General features: G+C 43.8%; 3 protein-coding genes across 4 annotated transcripts in view; 1 reads left to right on the top strand and 2 right to left on the bottom strand.

Annotated features, from left to right (window-relative positions):
- Positions 1–19,979, bottom strand: part of LOC101157114 (uncharacterized protein YMR317W-like) — a 178,039-nt gene that overhangs the window by 90,550 nt on the left and 67,510 nt on the right. The gene's annotated exons all lie outside the window — the stretch shown is intronic.
- slc22a18 (solute carrier family 22 member 18) lies at positions 2,356–13,440 on the bottom strand. The gene is made up of 11 exons (XM_011486316.3): positions 13,329–13,440; positions 12,801–13,180; positions 10,200–10,297; positions 9,952–10,097; positions 9,307–9,439; positions 7,512–7,624; positions 7,032–7,142; positions 6,856–6,956; positions 6,673–6,774; positions 4,125–4,245; positions 2,356–3,929 (listed from the first exon to the last, which is right to left on the bottom strand). The coding sequence occupies exons 2-11, from the start codon at positions 12,954–12,956 to the stop codon at positions 3,745–3,747; spliced, it is 1,266 nt and encodes a 421-aa protein (XP_011484618.1). The 5' UTR covers positions 12,957–13,180; positions 13,329–13,440; the 3' UTR covers positions 2,356–3,744.
- The window catches only part of LOC101155409 (very-long-chain (3R)-3-hydroxyacyl-CoA dehydratase), a 27,300-nt gene continuing 19,657 nt past the window's right edge, over positions 12,337–19,979 (top strand). The window contains exons 1-2 of one of the 2 annotated variants that reach the window (XM_020711151.2): positions 12,337–12,354; positions 13,841–13,939. In XM_020711151.2, coding sequence (XP_020566810.1) covers positions 13,859–13,939 — 81 coding nt within the window. In that variant the 5' untranslated portion in view covers positions 12,337–12,354; positions 13,841–13,858. Of the gene's footprint in view, positions 12,355–13,652; positions 13,940–19,979 lie in introns of those variants that run through there. The other variant, XM_023951599.1, reaches the window with a different exon arrangement.

Here is a 19,979-nt window from a genome sequence, read left to right as displayed (position 1 = left end):
TATCCGTGTAATCCTCTTTTAAAACTGAGTAATAAATATGAAAGATGCTTGGAGCGAAGAGTTGGGCATAGAAATCTCAGAGTCAATGTGGGAAAAGTGTTTATCCAAGATTCACTCTGGTTCTGTTGTCAGCAAACACCAACTGATTCCAATTAAAATCATCCATGGGCTCCACTACTCCAAAGTACAACTGCACAAAATATATCCATCAATGACTCCCATTTGTGACAAATGCCAAACATCTGAAGGCACATTGGCTCATGCTTGTTGGTCTTGTCCCTCATTGGCTGGATTTTGGGATAGAATATTGTGCTGGTATTCCAAAGCCCATGGTTGCTGACTTCCACCCGATGCTATTATCTATTTATGGCTGCCCACGTCTGTACAGACTGTCATGCAGCAGCCACTAGAACCTGGGTGGATGACTGCAGAAAGATGAATTTTGCGAGAGTGGAAATCTCCGGCTCCTCCCTGCTTTACAGTGTGGCTCACTGACATGCTATCTGTCATCCAAACGGAAAAAATTCCCCATGTCAGGATCTCAGTCAATGCTCACAATAAAATCTGGACACCATTTCTAAATCACTTTCAGAAAGTTACAATTATTTAGCTCTGTAGTGAGACATCATTTTTGTATTTGTTTTTCTAAAACACTCACAAAAACAGGAAAGGTGGTGAAATGAAGCGTTTGTCTTCTGTTCAATGAGTCCAAAAGCAAATGCCGTGGTTTTTCTTTTCTTTATGCCCTATTTGGACGGCCTGTAGATACATATTGAATAGAAGGTAACTGGCAATTATATACTTTTATTTTTTCATTCTGTTTTGTAATGGTCGAAGCAGCACCTGAACTGTTTGTTTTGCTTGCCTGTGATTTTGTCTATTTGAAAACAAAATAAAACATATTAATAAAAGAGAGAAATAAAGCCATGAAGACCAATGTTGATTTTGGCCTCTTTGACCCGCTTCCAGCTGCTGCAGAACTATTCCAGTCTCTTTAAACAACCAAGTCCCTTCCAGAACCGTCAGTCCTCTTTACATCCACCTGGTGGAGAAGGCCTCACCTTACCCCACCCAGAAAACAGCAAAGTAAAGATAGTTCTTCGTACTTCTGATCCAGACCGGTCAACACTGAGGTAAAGAGACAAAACTCTGAAGACGAGTACTAAATGAAACCAGTGACTATGAGCTACAACGGAAGCTCCAACAAGCTGTCAGCTGGTTTGACGGTACCTCAATCATTCACGGTGTCCATGAGTGAACGTCAAACGCAGATAAACCTTATTTTGAAATATCCGGTAAGACACTCTGACAGCAGCTTACACGTCTGCAGCAACCCTTTATTTCATGAAAGTAATCCATCTAAAAGACGTCAGCTCCTGCTTGGCCTTGAACCTTTGACCAGACTTCAGCTGTCAGCGTTCGTCAGGACAGGAAATGTGTCTCGTCTTTGGTCTGTTTTACACAGAACGTAAAATTCAAATGCAAAATTCTCCTTGTTCATGTGAATTGTTTAATGACATGTTACACTGATGGAATCTGAGCCAATGAGGGCTGCCGTGGTAAAGTGTGTTAGGGTTATGTAATTATCATTTGCTTACATTCTATTAACACCTTAACCCTTGTGCTATCCTATGACCCCCCCTTACGTTGACGTGTTCTCCCTACCATGACAAAGGTGGATAAAGGTGGAAAGATTTCATGTAATCCATGGACACCAGTGAAGATCACAAATCATTGCAGAAAAAAGGTTCAGAGCACTGTCTGGTGGGTCTAGATGACCCCACTCCCAACGTTAAAGTGCCTAGGATAGAACAAGGGTTAAATTGATTGTCTCAGTTCTATCTTTCAGTAAGAAAACAATGACGTAAAAAGTTCTGACTATACAGGAATATGATGTTCCTGTACTGCTTGATTGAATGACCCACTTTTATGTTATCAACCCCAGCCACCAATAAAACTGGATCAACTGGGACGGCAGAACTCCTCTGTTACAGCTTTGTGCTGTCACAGACCAATTCTCCTTCTGCAGAAGTCAAAAGTTCTCATCTCCTGTGGTTCTTCTCTGAAGTAAAGAAGAAGTCAGAACCCTGACAGAGTGGTCAACCTCTGATCGTTTGAGTCCGTTCCTGCCCTCTCATGTGTCGAAGTGTCCTTAGGCAAGGCACTAAATCCCACATCGCTCCTGGTGGTTATAGGTTGGTGCCAGTGTAATCAGTGCAAATGGGACTGTGACAAGAAAGCATGGTCTACCCCCCCCACTGCGCAAATAAAATCATGTTTGTCTGGGCTTAGTGCAGAAAACATTTCAAACACAGGTTTTTGTGAAAGTAACAAATATCTGCTGCACAGACAGGATTTCATTGTATTTTTTTATTAACATGAAGTACTTCTTTTTGTCATAAAAATACTTTATAGAGTACAATTGAGGGTCTTGGGGAGGAAACTGTGTAGCCACGAGGGGTCCAAGTCTGGGTCTCCCTGTGCCGGTCCCAAGCCCGGACAATGCACAGAGTTGTGTCGGGAAGGACATCCGGCGTAAAAATCTGCCAAAACACTTTAAAACACTGAATCCAGGCCTGGAGGGCCGGCGTCCTGCTGGTTTTCCAGAAATCCTGCCTGATTTGCTGCTGATTGCCTGGATCAGGTGTGTTTAGCCAATAAGGAGCTTCAATGGCAGCTTGATTGGAAAACATGTAGGATATCGGTCCTCGAGGCCAGGATTGGGGAGCGGATGATCCAAATTGTGGGAAGAAGCCAGGGTTTGAAACAAGGAACCTTCTGGCCAGCCTTTAGTTGCACTTGAACCTCAGCCTTCTTTAACTTTCAGGGTTCAGGTATCCAGCCTTTGGTAAAAAGACCTTCATCTTGAAGACTGAAACGTCCATCATCTTCATTGTACGCATTGAGAGTAAATTTATCACTTTAGAATGGCTGCTCTTTCCAGCCCGGTCGGATGTGAACCGACACGTTTGGATCGTCAATCAGTCTTTACGTCTGGCTTCCATCAAACATAAATCCAGGAGTCGTGTTGCTCATTACAACTCTAAGTGGTCATGTTATAAGAAAAGAGATCACTTTAAGTAATGATAACAAATAATCTAAAATATGTTCTATTTGGAAGAATTCAGAAATGATCATAAACTGACAAATAGGAGAAAACTTGGGATTATATTTTCCACAAAGAAAACAACGGTTTGAAGACTGATTATGGGTTTACATTGTTGTCCAACGAATGTCTATAAAATATTGTTATCTTGAAATTACAGCTAAGTGTTTTAGAAACGGCAGTTTGGGACTGATGAGCTCTGCAGAAACGTGCATGAACACCCTAAAGACTACGCTGCTGTCATCTGGAACAAGTTTGTCAGACTTTCACATCACTTTGAAACTTTACTTACACTGAAATTTACACAAATAAACTTTCAAGAGATTTACCAAAAATAACATTTCAAGTAAGATTCCTTTCACAATAAATCTGAGAATGTTTCAGGAATGGGTTTTGCTCAGTCCATATCATTTTCAATTCATTCTTGAGAGCAGCAAACTGATTCACAGCGGAGCCACAATCAACAGTGTGCTGCCATCTAGTGGTCAACGTCTGGCCTGCGTTCACTTGTAAAACAGAAGATTAGACTGAAACAAACTCCTATGATTTGATCTGATTTCAGTTTTGGATTGAATGTCCTGCATTTTAAAGAACAAACGACTGTTTGGAAGATGTTTTCTTGACATAAAGAACAGGTTTCAGTCATCTTTCGCTGAATTCCTGAGGCGTCGGGACAGCAGGTAAACAAACACGGTTCCGTTCACGATGAGCTGCAGAAGGCCCAGAGAGGAGAGGCCATAATTCACGTACAGGAAGCCTCCAGCAGTCGGTCCGATGGTGCGAATCAGGGATTGCACAGATGCACACAGTCCCAGCATGGTTCCTGAGGACAGAGAGGAGAACGTTCAACCCCTTCCTGCTTTCATCAATAGTTGCTACTGACAGCTCTCTGCATAACGTCTACTTGGTGAGATTTCTGCTGCTACAGATCTGCCCCCAGTCCTAAGAGCAGGTCCAGCTTCACAGCCGTGTTTAGCAGCTTTACCGTGCAACATGTGACGGTGAGGAGGGGGCTCACCAGAATCGGAGGAAGGCACACTTTTGGTGAGGATGCTGTCCGTGATGACGTTCAGCACAGACAGCGAGAACATCATCAGGGTGATGGAGATGCAGAGCTGGAACACCGTCTCCATGTAGGTCTGCAACAGGGAAGAAAGAGGCATTTCTAAATACTTTATTTAAAACTCACTGTCCAAAACATCACAGAGTTTTTCACAAAGAGACAGCAGAAAGAAGACGAATGAACCAGAAGAGAAAGCAGAAAAAACAAGCAGATCATCATTCAAAATGAAAACAAATGATTCTTCGAAGTTTTGAAGGGGATGAAGAGTGGAGTCCTCATGACAGGAGACACCGAAGGGGCCCATAGAATGTACCAGAGGACATTATTAAAACCGTTCAACTGGATTTCAAAGTTATGGCTCCATTGGAGGCGTTTGCGTCACATGCCTTGCTCAAGAGCACCAAAGTGGTGGAACAAGCATGTTAAACAGATCTGCTCTTGCGATGAAACTACTGTATAGAAGGATGGTTCAAAAGGTTGCTGCACTGCGGCGCCTTGGCAGCTCTATTGTAGAGCAAAACCTAAATAATGCTCCATAACAACAAATGTACATATGGGATGATGAGGGGATGAAAACTGTAGTTTTCTTGTCCATCAGAGCCATGAAGGGATTTGTTTGAGTAACCAGGAGAGCAAAGATCAGAAAAGATCTGATGAAAGTAGCTGATTAGCTAAGCTGCTGCCTAAAGGAAAAAAGAAAGTCAAGTTACGTCATGTCAACAATGAAAAGGAAAAGGACGCCATCATGTGGTTGCAGGTCCAAACAAAACCTGTAAATGCCATTTGTGATGGTGAGGATGTGGATGTGCTGATGAACGGGTTCAACTCTGTGTAGTGGCTCCACTGCATGCAAATACCCACCAGTGTCTGTATGTTTTACAGATGATTTTTTTAAATGTAGTTGTCATGCTCATTAGTTTTTGTTATTTGAGGCCATAGTGGTACCCAGTGACTGTATAAGAAAACTGGACTGAGTGACCCCTCCTCCCTGGCGTTCCAAACAGAACGTAAAAATCCCAAAGACTTCTATAGAGAATTAACCAGCTATTGATCAGTCATTGGACACTGATTGGCCACGTTTTCAGGTACACTGTCCACCTGCTCATCAACGCTAATTTCTAATCAGCCAAACACGTCAACAACTCAATGCATTTATGCATGTAGACATGGTCAAGACGATCTGCTGCAGTTCAAACCGAGCATCAGCAAGGGGAAGAAAGGCGATTGAAGTGACTTTGAACGTGGTTGTTGGTGCCAGATGGGCTGGTGTGAGGATTTCAGAAACTGCTGATCTACTGGGATTTTCACCCACAACCATCTTCAGGGTTTACAGAGAATGGTCAGAAAAAAAGAAAGTATCCAGAGAGCAGCAGTTCTGTGGACAGAAATGCCTCGTTTACACCAGAGGTCAAAGGAGAATGACCAGACTGGTTCCAGCTGATAGAAAGACAACAGGAACTCAAAGAACCACTGGTTCCAGGCGAGGTCTGCAGAAGAGCATCTCTGAAAGAACAACACGTCCAACCTGGAGGCAGATGGACCACAGCAGCAAAAGACCACACCGGGTACCGCTGCTGTCAGCTAAGAACAGGAAACTGAGGCTACAATTCACACAGACTCGCCAAAACTGGACCATAGAAGATGGAAAAACCTTGTCTGGTCTGATGAGTCTCCATTTCTGCTGCCACATTCAGATGGTAGATGGAGTATAGTTTGGTTTATCGTCTTTAAATGATCATAAATGTATGAAACTTGATTCATACAGCACTTCACAACTCCTTGTGGAAAAGTTTGCCCACCCCTGGTGTAAATAGTAATGGACGATTTATAAAGCGATTTCAAAGGGGATGCTGAAATTGGTAATCCAAAGGTTTCAATTCAATTCAATTCAATTTTATTTGTGTTGCCCAAATTCACAACAACAGTCGTCTCGATGGGCTTCGTATCGATAATTGAAAAAGTTAAACATAAAATCAAAAGGATTGTAAATACATAGAATTCAATAGGAAAATACTAAATTGAACTAACAAACTGACTAAACTAAACTGGAATCCCTGCCCTTAGACCCCCCTTCGCGGTAAGGAAAAACTCGGATTCCGGAAAAAACGAAGAAACCTCAGGGGTGCCCACATGAAGGAGGGATCCTCCCCCAGGACGGACAGGCGATTTACCAGAACTCATAGAGAAGAATAAACTTATCTAACTCTACAACTACATACATCCTCGACTCACAGGTGAATCCACTTCTAATCACTGCTATCTAGTGACACGCCCACCACACCAGTGTAAACAGGAAATCACTTGCATTCAACTAAATAGACACACCTTCAGTTTTGGCACCTACGTTCAGTTTTCAGGAGCTCCACACACAGGCCTGAGAAACAACAGCCAATGGGAAAGTTGAACTGAACCAGCAGCTGCTGGTTCACTGCCAGCACAGGCAATCCTGTTTCCTACACATGCATTGGTTGGAAAGGAAAATGTCGCTGTGTGATTCACGCACCTGAACCAAGCCCACCAAAGCAGCAACCCCGATGGACAAGAGCAGCAGCGTCTTCTCAGGGAATCTGTTTGCAAGTCGACCAATCACAGCTCCTTGAATGACCTGCACAAACACTTGCTTTTACTGCCCCCTTCTGGTGCTGCAGAATGCAACTCGCCCACCAAAAGACCAAATCTTTCTCACCATCTGAACAATCCCAAAGAAGGCCATCAGGTAGCTGTGCTCCTCTGGCTGCAGTTGGAAAAAGTCCATTGACACGATAGAGAACATGACCTGAAATATCCCTTCAGAAGAGAGACGTTAGACCGTTGACTGTCAGTAAGAAACACCTGCATGCAGAGCTGGAACTTCAATCTCACCTGCTGGCAAACCTCCTATCACCTTGATGAGAAAGATCTGCATCACCCGTGGATACTTCATGAGCCGTGTGATCTCTCTGACATTGAAGACGCCCTGCTTTTGGCTCTCAGCTGCAGAGAAATCGAAGGAAATCTTGGAAAGAACTGCAGAATCTTTTCTAGTCTGAGCTTATAACAATTTCCTTCCCACTGCACTGATATCACAGCACACGAGTTCATGGAAAGCATGTCTTTCTCCATTCCTCCTCACTAAACGAACTGCTCTGGATGGCTCCCAATAGCTAATGTCCGAGTCCTTAAGTCAAAGTTTTACACATTTCTGAAAACAAGGACCAACATTTAAAAAAACTCACATTACAGATTTCTATTGAACCCAACTGTTTAGAAACCGTCAGCGAGTGCGTTTCACGCCACGTTAACACTTTCCAGGACGGCGTCGGCCTCATGTGAATCAGGGTGTTAGTACAGAGAGTGTCTTACTTTTATTACTGCTTCTAGGAGCCTCAGTCTTTGTAAATTTTGGGATGAAGCATAAAACCAGAAGCAAATTGAAGGCACTCACTGCAGCACCAACAGATGCTGTAAACGATTCCCTGTCGGAGAAAAGCAGCATTAGCTGGAAAACACACAACTTGCTTTTATTTTGGAGGACCTCGGAGAGTGGGGAGGATCATGTCTTTCTGACAAAAAGCTAAAAAAATACAAACATTGATGTACTTTATAAAGGTTGCTTTTATTTGTGTTTGGCCTTTTTTCATAAAATGTGAATGAAAGCAATCAAAGTGCTCAGATCCTTTAACCTCCACTCATTTGTTCAGCGTGTCGTTTTTTCCATTTCCATCCATCACCTGCTAACTCCTGTCCAGCAGGGTCTCCAGCAGGGATGCTGGATGATGCTCCACCTACAGAGGCGGGGTTTGCCCTGGACAGGTTGCCAGTCCTGTCCAGGCAAGGCCACAAGGACCATTTAGCCTTTCAGCCAATCAGTGGTTCCAAATCTAAGCAGAATCCATTGAATTCTTCATCTCATGCTTAAAGAAATATAAGAATATTTTAATGAACCTTTGATTACAATGTTTGGGGCTAAAGACTATAGATCTTCTTTAAAATCTCCTTTATAACTTGGATATGTGATCTAAATCTATGACAAAGTGAGTGAAGTCTTTGCTAAAGTGAAGCACAGTTTTAATGACATTCCTGCTGGATCTCCATCGTCTTCGCAGGTTTCTTTATCAACTCTAAGAAATCTAAATCTCAAAGCTAAAATTATATATATATTGATACATATCACTGGATTGGCCGTCACGTGACATACGACGCGACACACATGCGCCATCACTGTGCACCGAGTCTAGTGAAGGAATGACGAGGTCCAAACACACAACGAGTCATGAAGGGACAGGACAGGAAAATAATCCGATGGAGAGGAATCTCCTTTCACAGGTTAGTGATCACATTTTCATAGAGAGAAATCAGGCTGTGGGTGCTAAGGTGGTCCAAACATGCTAGTCTGGGTCATTTATGTATATTTTTATTAATGTTTGATGCATTAATTTAATATGTATTACCTCAAAAATTGATAAACTTGCTTTTTCAAGGCATGTTGGGGTTGAAGTACAGAAATAAAATTAACAACTTTTACAAAAGGCTTTGTAGCTGAAGACTGTGTATTAGACACATGATACCAATTCATTTGTGGTAAGGATTTAATAATTTTTTTACCCATGTCAGGTCAAGGGCTCCGTATTACACCTTTCTCCAGTGACTAAAAACAGCTTAATTGTGGTGTCCAGCTAAATTTTTAAGGACACACTTGCATTGAAGTCATTATATCAATAATTACTTTCCTTCACTTATTCAACTTTAGTAACAGAAACACATTTTTGAAATTGCCTTGTTCAGTGAAGCGTTTTTTAAAATGTAGCAATATTTTTTTAATGTTATATTTTGACAAAACTGACTTCTTCTCTGTTAGAGGCATTAAAGGTTAATTAGGTTTATTTCAACTTCTGTACATTACCTTAAACTACTAACTTCAGAAACACGTTTTCATTGCTAGCTCAAAGGATGTATAAATGCTTTATGAATGGGTCCATTGCATCCAGGCTCTATAGTTTCATGTGTCTGAAACAAAAACTTTTGGTCCTTTCCAGATGAGAATGAGATAATATGATTATAATTCTAGTCCATTTTGTTGGCAAACTGGCAGTATCCCATCTTTCAAAGTATTGTTGTAACAACATTAGACACATAAACAACAAGGCGATACACTCACCCAAAGCGCGCATTTAACTGCCCGCCTAAAGTGGAGCCGAGGATCAGACTGATGCCGAAACACAGGCCTGTCTTTGACAAGACATCAGCTCGCTTCTCCGGCTCTGAAAGATCCGTGAGGACCATCTGACAAGCTGCAGACAGAAAGAGACCGCGTGAAGTCCCGCCTATCCGTTACAGCAACACAATAGAAACTCAGTCAGATCAAAGGCAGGCATTTGGGGGCCAAACTGGGTTTTATTCAACTGCATAGATATAAGGAATGTTTCCACACCTAAAGCCTTAGCACCTTTGTGCACCCTGTTCAGGGGTTGAGCCGTTTTTGGGTTGTCCGGGTCGCAGAGAGGGGCGGCTGTGTCTTAAGGGGAGCACAGGCGTGTCCTGCAGTTCCCTCAAGGCTCGTACGACCATCTCAACGGACATCATGAAAGTGGAACGTACCATTGTTGTGCGTGTGGTAAGTGTTTCGTGAAGTATTCGTAAGGCTAATGGAAGTTGAACGCACTTATGACCTATGGGTGATGCTTTTGTACAGTGTCCTTACGCCTCACTCTAGTCATTAGTAAAGTGTGAGTACTGGCTCATAAGATGAAACGTCCTGAGACTCAAGTTTTCCTCGATTGCATGAAACATGAAGGATGCTCACCAGGCACGATGTGCATGAAGATGGTGGGGATTTTGTGAACGAAAAGTAAAATGGGATGGTTGGCTAATGCCAGCAGCACAAAGAAAACAACATTTGCAGAACACACGAGAGTCAAGGCTGCCCGTGCTCCAAAAAGGTCTCCAAACCTGAGGATAGAAACACAACAGTCACAAGATCAGCACAAGTCACCGTCTGCAGCAGCACACAGCAGGCAGGTCATTACCGTATCCATGGAAACGGGCCCTTACCTTCCAAACACAGGACCCCCAATCAGCTGAGCAACACCAACTGTAGTTTGCAGGTAACCAAACCATAAAGTGTCAAAGCCAAGTTTCTTCGCCAAGTACTGTAATGAATAGAGATGAACATATCAGATGCAGCATCGCACACGTCAACCTCTGGAAGTAAAACCTAAACTCTAGAAAAGTTGGAGAGTTTCTTAATTTCTAATGAAACCTTTCGTAACATGAAAGGTTTCATTTCAACAATAAGATTTCTGCTCCAAAAAAAGGACCTCATTTGTAATTAGTTTTTGCTACCGGGCTAAAAATAGTTAGACTGGAATAAAAATAAACCTTTAAAAAAATCAAAACAATTATTGAGGCTGCTTCATTAAAAACGAGGTCCACTGCATCTCTGGGAATCATGTCACTATGGCCTCATTCTGGGACCAGGTGCTGGGTTGGGATCACAGGGCCAGACCCCCTCCAAGAGAAGGGCCCCATCCACAGAAATGGAATCTAACCATCGGACATAAAATGTCACCTCACTGAGAAGATTGGAGCCTCAGCTTGTGTGGGGCCTGAGTGGTCCCACCTAGAGATAGATAGCTGGGCTCACTTCCACTCAAACACTTTGGACTTGAACTACTTGTAAGGAATTGGAATCCCCCGCTGTGTTGTCTATTGTAAGAGGATGCTGGCTCGTGTGGGTTGACTCTTAGCCCCCCAGCCTGTTTAGAGTCTCAAGTAGGAGTAATAAAAGCTGCTACCGGCCAGGAGCTCCACTGTTATACAGGGAGACTTCATCACCAACGTGAGCAGAGACAGTGATTCTTGAAAGGGAGTGATTGATAGGAATGATGTTTGACATCAATGCCAACCCCAGTTTGTCCCTAATGAGCACCATGTTTGAGCATGAGGGTGTCCAGCGGTGCACATGGCACCAGAACACCCTAGACAGGAGGTCAATGACTGACTTTGTGGTTGTGTCATCTGACCTTTGGCCATGAGCCTGGGACACCCAGAGACAAGAGGGGGAGTGCTTTCAACCAATCCCTACCTGGTGGTAAACAGCATTTATAGCGCTTTACTACCTTCTTAGAAGGCCAAAACCACTTTACAGTCACAGTCCCATTCACTCATGCACACACTAATGGCAGCTCCGCAGCTAAACGCTGACGCCAACCTATAACAACCAGGAGCACGGTGGGGTTCTGTGTCTTGCCCAAGGACACTTCGACACAGGGCAGGAAATGATCTGATGCTTTATTTAACACATCATGATCGTCAGCATAGATATCGCTTTCCTTGCCGCTGCACTCAAGGCCTGCGCCGGCTGAGCCAGCAAAGGGGCGTGTTGTCAGAGTAACGTGACAGCACGCCGCATCACGTTACAAATAGTCCACCTTCAGCGATCAACTGAAAAGATAACAAGAATGAAGGACTAAAAACTGGTGGAATATTTATTTCTTTTGTAAGTGACCATGGTATTAGCAGGAGAATGGCAGACAAAGTGTGCATTATCAGAAATGAATGCACGATATGGAAGCCGGAACCTTTCAGGCTTCCATATCGTGCGTTAATGCTAATAATGCACACTTTGTCGGCCATTAACCCTTACCTCAGGAAGGCTGGAGACATTGAGTCTCTCCATTGAACCTCCATCAAAAAAGCAGTTCAAATCTGTGCTTTTAGGGTCTCAGGTACCTACTGGGCCAGCTACAAACCCAATGGGGGTCGCCAAAAGTCGAGATGGAGTCAACCTGAAGATGGAGTCCCATCAAGCCTGCCTGGCTTGTGAGACTCCCAAAGCGGGTATCAGCAGCTGAACAAAAGGCCTATGATTAGGGCCAAAGGATGCAGCCATCCAGCGTCCGATGCTCATCACCATTGCTGAGGACGCTGCTCTCAGCCATTAAACGCTGTGCTGAGCAGCATTTGTGGCTGGACTAGCTGACAGGCGCTCACCGTGCTGAGCAGCCCAAGGCCGTGCTCCAACCTGGGGTATCAAAGTGACTCGATCTCTAGTTACTATGCTCTGATAATGTGGAAAAAAACTCCCAGAATCCTCAGCAACTTTAACAGGACACTAAAAACAATTTGTTTGTTGCTGCCGTTTGTTTCTCTCTTAGGCTTTCATCATGACATGATTTGAACTTCTGGGATTATTACCTGACAGCAGGTGAGTCTTTTTTCTATATGTGATCCGTTTTCATAACTTTTGATGGTTAATCTTTGAGTTTTCTTCTTAGTGTAAACTAAGCATAATCACCTTATGGTTCACTTTTACTTCATTAATCTTCTTGTGGAAGTCTGAATAAGAGGATGAGGTCAGACATCTTTAGACTTAGATAACTTTTCTGTCAACTTTGAGGACTCAGACTGTCCTGTCGATGCCTTTTCCACAATAAAGGCATCATTTCAAAGCCTTTGCTTGATTTATTTCGGCTATTATCTAACAACTACAAGAGTCCACCCATAATGTTACATAACTGTTCTGACTTTAATGAAAAAAGCTGCCAGAAAAACAAAAAAAACAAAGATCTTCTTCACATCAGCCCTGTACGTTGGGTGAGTTCACGGCCTGCACGGACATTTCAGCTTTCCCTTCTGACGTCACATACTTACTGGTGTCACGGAGAACTGCAAAAACATCATGCTCAGATCAAGAGTGAGGATTAGAAACGTCACGTAAATAACTGCGGTGTTCTTCCGGCGGCCGGTGGTTCTGGCCGCAGATGTCCCGGTACCGGCAGAGTCCTGCAATTCTTTTCCGAGCTGCATTTTTCTTGTTTTTGTCTTTCCAACAACTCTGACTGCAGCCCCGCTGACGTAGAGTCCTTGAGAACAGATCAAACAGAAAACAGGAGCAGGGATGCTGCGCTGTGGTCGGTGATCCAAAACGTCTCTGTTCCACCGTCAACTTTCACCCTGTGAACTTTCACACAAACGGTTCAATCTTCCGGGAGTTGCACTTTGAAACCGGAGGCGGCGTTATCCCGGTAGTTCTGTAATCACACACAAACAATGCCATCCAACTCTCAAAAGTCAAGTAACGCTCTGGAATCAACCGCTTTAACGGGAATCCTCGGGATTATGTCCACTACTATATTGGTTTTCGGCTCACACAAAAAAGGCAAAATGACGGGATTTTACCTGAACGCGTCTGGAAGCAGTCCTCCCAGAATGGAGGCGATCGAGTACTGTGGTGCGTTCAAGAACGTCGGTTATCGGAAGCTCGAGACCCGTGGAACTTAGTTTAGTAATCCAGGTTTTAAGTCCGTGACTTAAACTGCGGGGTAACAACGTGGTCACGAATTACGTAAATATCAATGTGAACATATAAACCCCATCTTTTTAATATCTAGTTTAAAGAAGAATCATCTTTCCTGTTGTCTCTTTCTTTCTTTCTTTCTTCCTTTAAAAAAAATCACTGATAATAAAAAAAGGGTGGGGTACCTCTGATTGATAGGGACACGTGATCTATTCAAATCTCTGAAATCTGAATGCAATGTTAGCCTCTGTAATGATGCGCTCTTATTGTGAAAAGCTGAAAACGAGCCTCGGCCGGAAGTCCCCGGTGAGCGCGGCGCGGTGCGTTGCGGTGTGCACTTTGCTTGGACTCATTTTGAAGTTTGCAGCAGCGTTCTGGTGTTTGTGGTATGTAGCAGGACCTGGCAGTGAAGATGCAGATCCTCACCCCTCACGTGTACTGGGCTCAGCGCCACGGCGAGATCTTCCTGCGGGTGGAACTCAGCGATGCCAAGGTAGGACGGAGCTCTGCCGGTGCCGCTCCTCCAGCAGCAGCATCCGCATCGCTTCCATCATCATCACTTCTCATGTTGGCTTCTCCTCTGTTAACCAGGAATGTCACTGAAATGTCCACCTGGAAAGGCGTTTTGTGCTTGTTTTAATTTGACTGTAAGCTAATTGTCCGCGTTCAAGGCTGTTTAGAGCTCCGACGGATCCCCGCACTGGACAAAAAAGAGACTAGTCGATATTTATTCACACATTCAGCTCTCAGGGACCCTTTCTGTCTGTTGTTTTCATTCAATTATCGCCCTCTTTAAATTGCCAGTCATGTGGACATAGTTTTTAAGATGATGAAGAGTTAAACCAGTCCTCTGTGAGGCAGATATGAGAAACTGCTCACCGGCTCTCAGGGGTTTAGCTCCTGGTTTCCTTCACATTACTGGTCATTTTAATAATTTAGTCTGCGCAAAGAGAGACGGTGCCAGCGTGCCCGCCTACTGGGATTGAAGAAGTTCCTGTCCTAAAAGAACTTAGTTGTTCTAGTTGGGGATCTTGGTGGCAGTAGCAACAAACTGCACCCAAAACCCTGTAGTGCTTCACGTGACAGACTTTGCATGTAATGGCAGACAAAGAGGACATTTGTGATGTCATGACCGTAAATGGTAAAATGTTGTATACTGGAATAGCGCTTATCTACCTTCTTCGAAGGCCCAAAGCGATTTACAGTCACAGTCCCATTCACACAATGATGGTGGCTCTGCTGCCAAACACTGGCGCCAACATTCCACTAGAGGCAAGGTGGGGACTGTAGGGAACCGGTAGGGACTGTAGGGAACCGGTAGGGATTGTTGGGGACCGTTAGGGATGGTTGGAGCCTCTTAAGGCCCGTACACACCGGGACGAATATTCGCCAGCCGTTATTCACCAGCGTTTTCAACACGGTTTTTTGTTCTCACACCCAGGCGATTTTCGCTGACGATGAGCCGAGCGAACATGCAATTTCATTCCCTGACATTAGATGGCGCTTAATGTAAAACAGAAATACTCCTGTACACAAGGTGGCGCTGCGCAACTTTACGCTTCTTAAAGTCGCTTTTCACTCAGAAGAAGAGAGCAAGTATTTACGCGCTTGTCAGAATCGAACAAAGAAAACATGAATATTTCAAGCATCAGTAGCTCCAACTGGTACTTGGTTCAGGGATATTTGAGAATGTCCGTCATTATTTCTTTGCGGCAGTGTAGACGCTACTCGGCGTCTATCTTCTTCGCTGGTATGTGTGCTCAGCAAGGCAGTTCGATATTTGAGCGCCCCCAAGTTGTTTTTTACTGTAACTTCAGAAGGTCCAGAGACGTGTGCAAAAGCGCCATTCTCATTGGTCGTATAGTTTTAGACGCGGCGCGTCGAACCAAAAGAACGAACCCGAGGCGTTTTTTAAAAAGTGACGCTTTGACGCGTGGCGTTTTTTCGCCTCGGTGTGCACACTCACATTGGTGCCCTTTGTTTAGTCACGAGGCGTTAAACGTCGGCGAATATCGCGGGCAAAATTCGTCCCGGTGTGAACGGGCCTTAAGAGACTGTAGGGAACTGTTAGGGATGGTTGTGGACCGTTAGGGACTGGGGAACCATTGGGGACTGTATGGGACTGTTGGTTCTTTCCTTTTTGATTCTGGTAAAAAGGCCAGCAGCTGAATTTAGGATAAGCTGAAGTTTATTGATGGTTTGCTTCAGAAGATCAAAGGACAAGTTACAGTGAAGACAAGAAGTAAAGGATGTCCGTTTATCATTACATGTGCAATTTTAACATGTTTGTATTTGTGTTCAGTTAGAAGGAAATGGTCATCTCAACATCCTTGTTTTTGTTGTAACTTTACATTTTCCTGCATGAATGATGGGATATCTAACCTGTCTGCACACCTGCACAGGTGTTCAGTCTGATTTGCATCAGCAGTTCAGCTGAATTTCTATAAATGAAGCGAAAGTTTCAAACTGTCAAGCCATGACAAACCGGACACACCTCGTCCTGAGAGCCCAGATGGGTGAGGCCCATTGACTGTATATGAGAACTGGACTGAGTGACCCCCTCCCCCCTGGTGTTCCAAACAGGAAGTACCCACTGGCTCCAAGAAGCCAACATTCCCATTCCACAGAGAAATAAACAGCTGTTACTCAGTCCCCCTATTGATTCTTTGATCTGATACATTTGTCAACATTTTCTAGATAATCTTCAATTTAAGAAAAAAACATTTTTGTTAGTTCAAATTAGTCAAAATATTCAACCTTTGATTGACAGATTTTTGTATAGCCTGCTTTGAAGTGGTAGGGGAGTGGCCTTCCAAAAAGCTCACTCCTGATTGGTGAGAACAGTTGCCATAGAAATGTTGACTTGGACCTACTTGGACCAACAAATGTTTACTGACAACATCTGGCTCCAACATGACATTATCTGTCATGTTGTCATGGCGACTGAATTGACTTCACTTGGTTGGAGCAGGAAGTAAACCACTTTCTCTGGAGGAAGTCTCATTCACTCAGTCCAGTTCTCATATGCAGTCAGTAGTTTGGCCAGCATGCGCTGTCTGGCCTGTGTTCCTCCTAGACCAGGGTTTCTCGCAGCGTGATGATCCGCTGAATCGTGACAAACGGATGAACGAACGGGGAGGAGGAGGAGGAGGATCCGCCTTGGGTCCCCCGCGCTTCTGACCACGGTCGGAAAGGGGAGAAAGAAAAAAAGTCATCCCTGGAAAGGTTCAACACCACGCTCTGCCATTTCGCTGGAAATATTTTCAAAAACCGCCTGGTTGCGATAAGAGTCCTGGAGTTTGGCCTGAATAGAATGATCACCCCCAATATGAATCCAATCAGTGACCTGTCTCAGCAGCATCGTCCGCCATGATTGATGTTCATGTTCTCGTTCCCGCCTGCTTCAACGCATAATGATGACGTTTGTAGTGTACCGATGGCGTACGGGTCGGATTCATGTGGCCGTTCAGACGGAGGTCACATTTCTAAAGATCGAATACGTATCGGATCTGTGTCGTTCAGACTGTCATGGAAAGATCAGATACAGGTCAAATGGGGGCAAAAAAAATCGCAATTGGGTCGTTTCAGCCTGCAGTGGGAACGTAGCCTAAGCCTCACATCCTCTCATTCCTGCTGGTCCCATCACACCTGAAGCCGTCTTCCACCTGTTCAACCTGAAAGCTCGGGTTGCAGCGTCCGTTTCCTCCGTTTGCTTGTTCCTGAAACGTTTTGCATAGAACTGTGTGCAACAGTGTGCCTTGAATGCACCAGTGTTGTTCTATCTATTTAATCCTGGAAATAATTGATTAGGGCTAGCCCAGCACAGTAAATCACAAATGTGTCGTTATCGCAAAATCAAGCTGTGCAAAAACACATCTCGCAAAAACTGTAAAGATGGTAACCTTGAATGTGCTAAAGCAATCCTATGGCAGCTTGATGTATTTGACAAATCAAATAAATCCATTAATGCATTTGACCAATCGGGTGGTCCCCTTTGATGTTAGATGTCTGCCTCCCATGTAGACGAGGGTCTTTTGGAATGTAATTTGTTATGTTGACTTTTATTTATATTAAACTGTTGCAATGAAATGGAAACGACGTATTTAGTCGTTTTGCTATTTGTTTGTGTATCGCAAGTTAAATCGTCATCAAAATGATCTTCCTGTATCCTGATTGAAAGTCAGATAAGAAATTCTATACTTCTAGGAATTGTCCAGATTGTGTCTTTCCATCGTGATGGAAAGGCACATGGTATCGTCCATCGGCACAACCCTAGGGTCCACTTGATAAAATGGTTCAACATCTTTTGTCTGTCTATAACATAAGCTGGCAAGGACTGCGCTTTATCCTTTGTAGATAGTTTTTATTGTTTTCCAAAAATGTTTTGTTTTTAAATCAAATTCTGCCTATGTTTATTTATTATTGAGGAACATCTCTTTCTTAATTATGGCCCGCAGCAGCAGTCACTGACTGCAAGGACCATATTGTTTTCGCAGTTGGAACGACGACTTCGCCGCCTTTCAGCGAGAATTTGACCCCCGCCGCATGCTCGAAAAGTCACCAAAATGTGCACACACCTGGGATAAATTGCAAATGAATTTTCCACAAAGTCAACGTCACCCCCCCGAAGACGATGACATCACGGCCAGCGATCCCGTCAAAAAAATGAATGGGCCGAAAATCGCGTATGGGGCCGAACAAAATGTACTTCAAAATACAGCCGCGAAACCAAGACACACGTGTCGGGGATATCCCAAAGATGTTTTGAAATCATTACGGGACGGCCACACGACCTACGGCTTGGCGGCCATTTTGTGGCGAACTCTGAGAATTGGCGATTTTCGTGTTTTCCCACAATATGGGGAAAAGACGCTTTTGTTTGAGCGATTTTCACGCAATTGCACACACTTGCTGCCAGCTCCAGTCTACAAACACCCCAGAAGTGTTGTTGACCTTTGACCTTGGGAAAAGGCCGCCATCTGGAATTTTCTCAAAAAAGCACCTTTAGCACCAGATACCAACGAAAACTCGTCGTTGGAATTTTCATCAATCGTCTCGTAACTTTTCGGGCACCAACGGCCAGCTACTATGGACAAAATGTTGGAATTAGAAGTTGTAGATTTTGAACGGCGTGCGCGTGGCGAGCTAGCAACCGTTGCCATCTTGGCTAGCTCGCACATTTTTCATCGGAATGTCGTGAAGAGGAAATATGCGATTCCTTGGCCCGCGCTGAACAAAACGATGCTACGCACGACAAGATCGATAAAGGAATGTGGGCGTGGTAAGCAAAAAACCGTCGCAAAAAAATGTGCCGACTCGGCAAAAACGAAAAAATTCGGAACTTTTTTTTTGAGAATCGACTAACGAAACCAATAACCAAGGTTGGGCATCAATGGCAAGCTACTGTGGAAAAAATTTTGGAATTAGAAGTTGTAGATTTTAAACGGCGTGCGCGTGGCGAGCTAGCAAAGTGGCGCACTGTTATAACTCCTATGTTTTTCAAAGGACTACTGTGAAATTTGAATGCATGCAATGATGCCTGAAACTGCATACATTGAAAAAAACTGGATATGGACATATAAGGAATGTGGGCGTGGTTTGCATAAAACCGCTGTTGCTAAGGACGACAAAAAGTTTACTTTTACCGATATGTCCGAAACTGACGTCAATCTGTTCGTCCTCCTGAGGGGACCAAAACATAAAATGGTTGCTATGGAGATAAAAACAACAGAAAAGCCGCCATTTTTAAAAAAGTGTTTTTTTACTAACTTATGACGTATAGCTCTCACCAATGGAGGAATGTGTTTTTCTGAGTCAGTTGATGATGATGCTTGCTATGCTAGCACTTTTAGCCACATTAACATAGCTAGCATAGTTAGCATAATTAGCATTTTAGGTAATGTGTTTTTCTGAGTCAGTTAATGATGCTGATTACTACGCTAGCACTTTTAGCCATATTAGCATAGCTAGCATAGTTAGCATAATTAGCATTTTGAACAATGTGTTTTTCTGAGAGAGTTGATGATGCTGATCGCAATGCTAGCACTTTAAGCCACATTAGCATAGCTAGCATAGTTAGCATAATTAGCAAATGCAGCCTTGACTAGCTTTTAATTTGTGGGCTGTTAGGGCGGTGAGGTAGGCGTTGTGAGTAGAGTTGGGCGTGGAAGGCGGGTTGCGTCTGCGGGCCATACAACGCCGCTTGCGGCTTTAATGTTCTGAATGTTGCTGACCTGCTGATCTTGCTTTGACAGACCTTGAAAGATCTGAAGGTGGTCTAAAGCAGCCTGGTACATTTAGATCGATATCTGTTGAGATTTCTATCTTTATTGCCAAGTATTCCAGCTGCTTCAGTGGGCAAATCTTTACAGTTTATGAATGATAAACTTTTGTGTTCCCAGTGTGAGATTCAAACTGCTTACATTCATCATCATTCAAATGCACGGATGTCGTTTTGTTGGATTGAACCTTTGAGTTGCTCCTGATGTTGATGTCCAGCGTTCCACTTCCTGGATATGACCACTTCCTGTTGT

This window comes from Oryzias latipes, chromosome 3 (genome assembly GCF_002234675.1).
Source record: "Oryzias latipes chromosome 3, ASM223467v1".
Lineage (NCBI taxonomy): Eukaryota > Metazoa > Chordata > Actinopteri > Beloniformes > Adrianichthyidae > Oryzias > Oryzias latipes.
This window is presented reverse-complemented; position numbering and strand designations above follow the sequence as displayed.

Excerpts from the sequence above, each read along its gene's own strand:
- slc22a18 (XM_011486316.3), bottom strand. The coding sequence starts at position 12,956 with ATGCAGCTCGGAAAAGAATTGCAGGACTCTGCCGGTACCGGGACATCT. Across the intron at positions 9,440-9,951 it reads CTTCATGCACATCGTGCCTG|CTTGTCAGATGGTCCTCACG; the intron begins GTGAGCATCCTT and ends TTCTGTCTGCAG. Across the intron at positions 7,143-7,511 it reads TCCTAGAAGCAGTAATAAAA|CTGAGAGCCAAAAGCAGGGC; the intron begins GTAAGACACTCT and ends ATTTCTCTGCAG.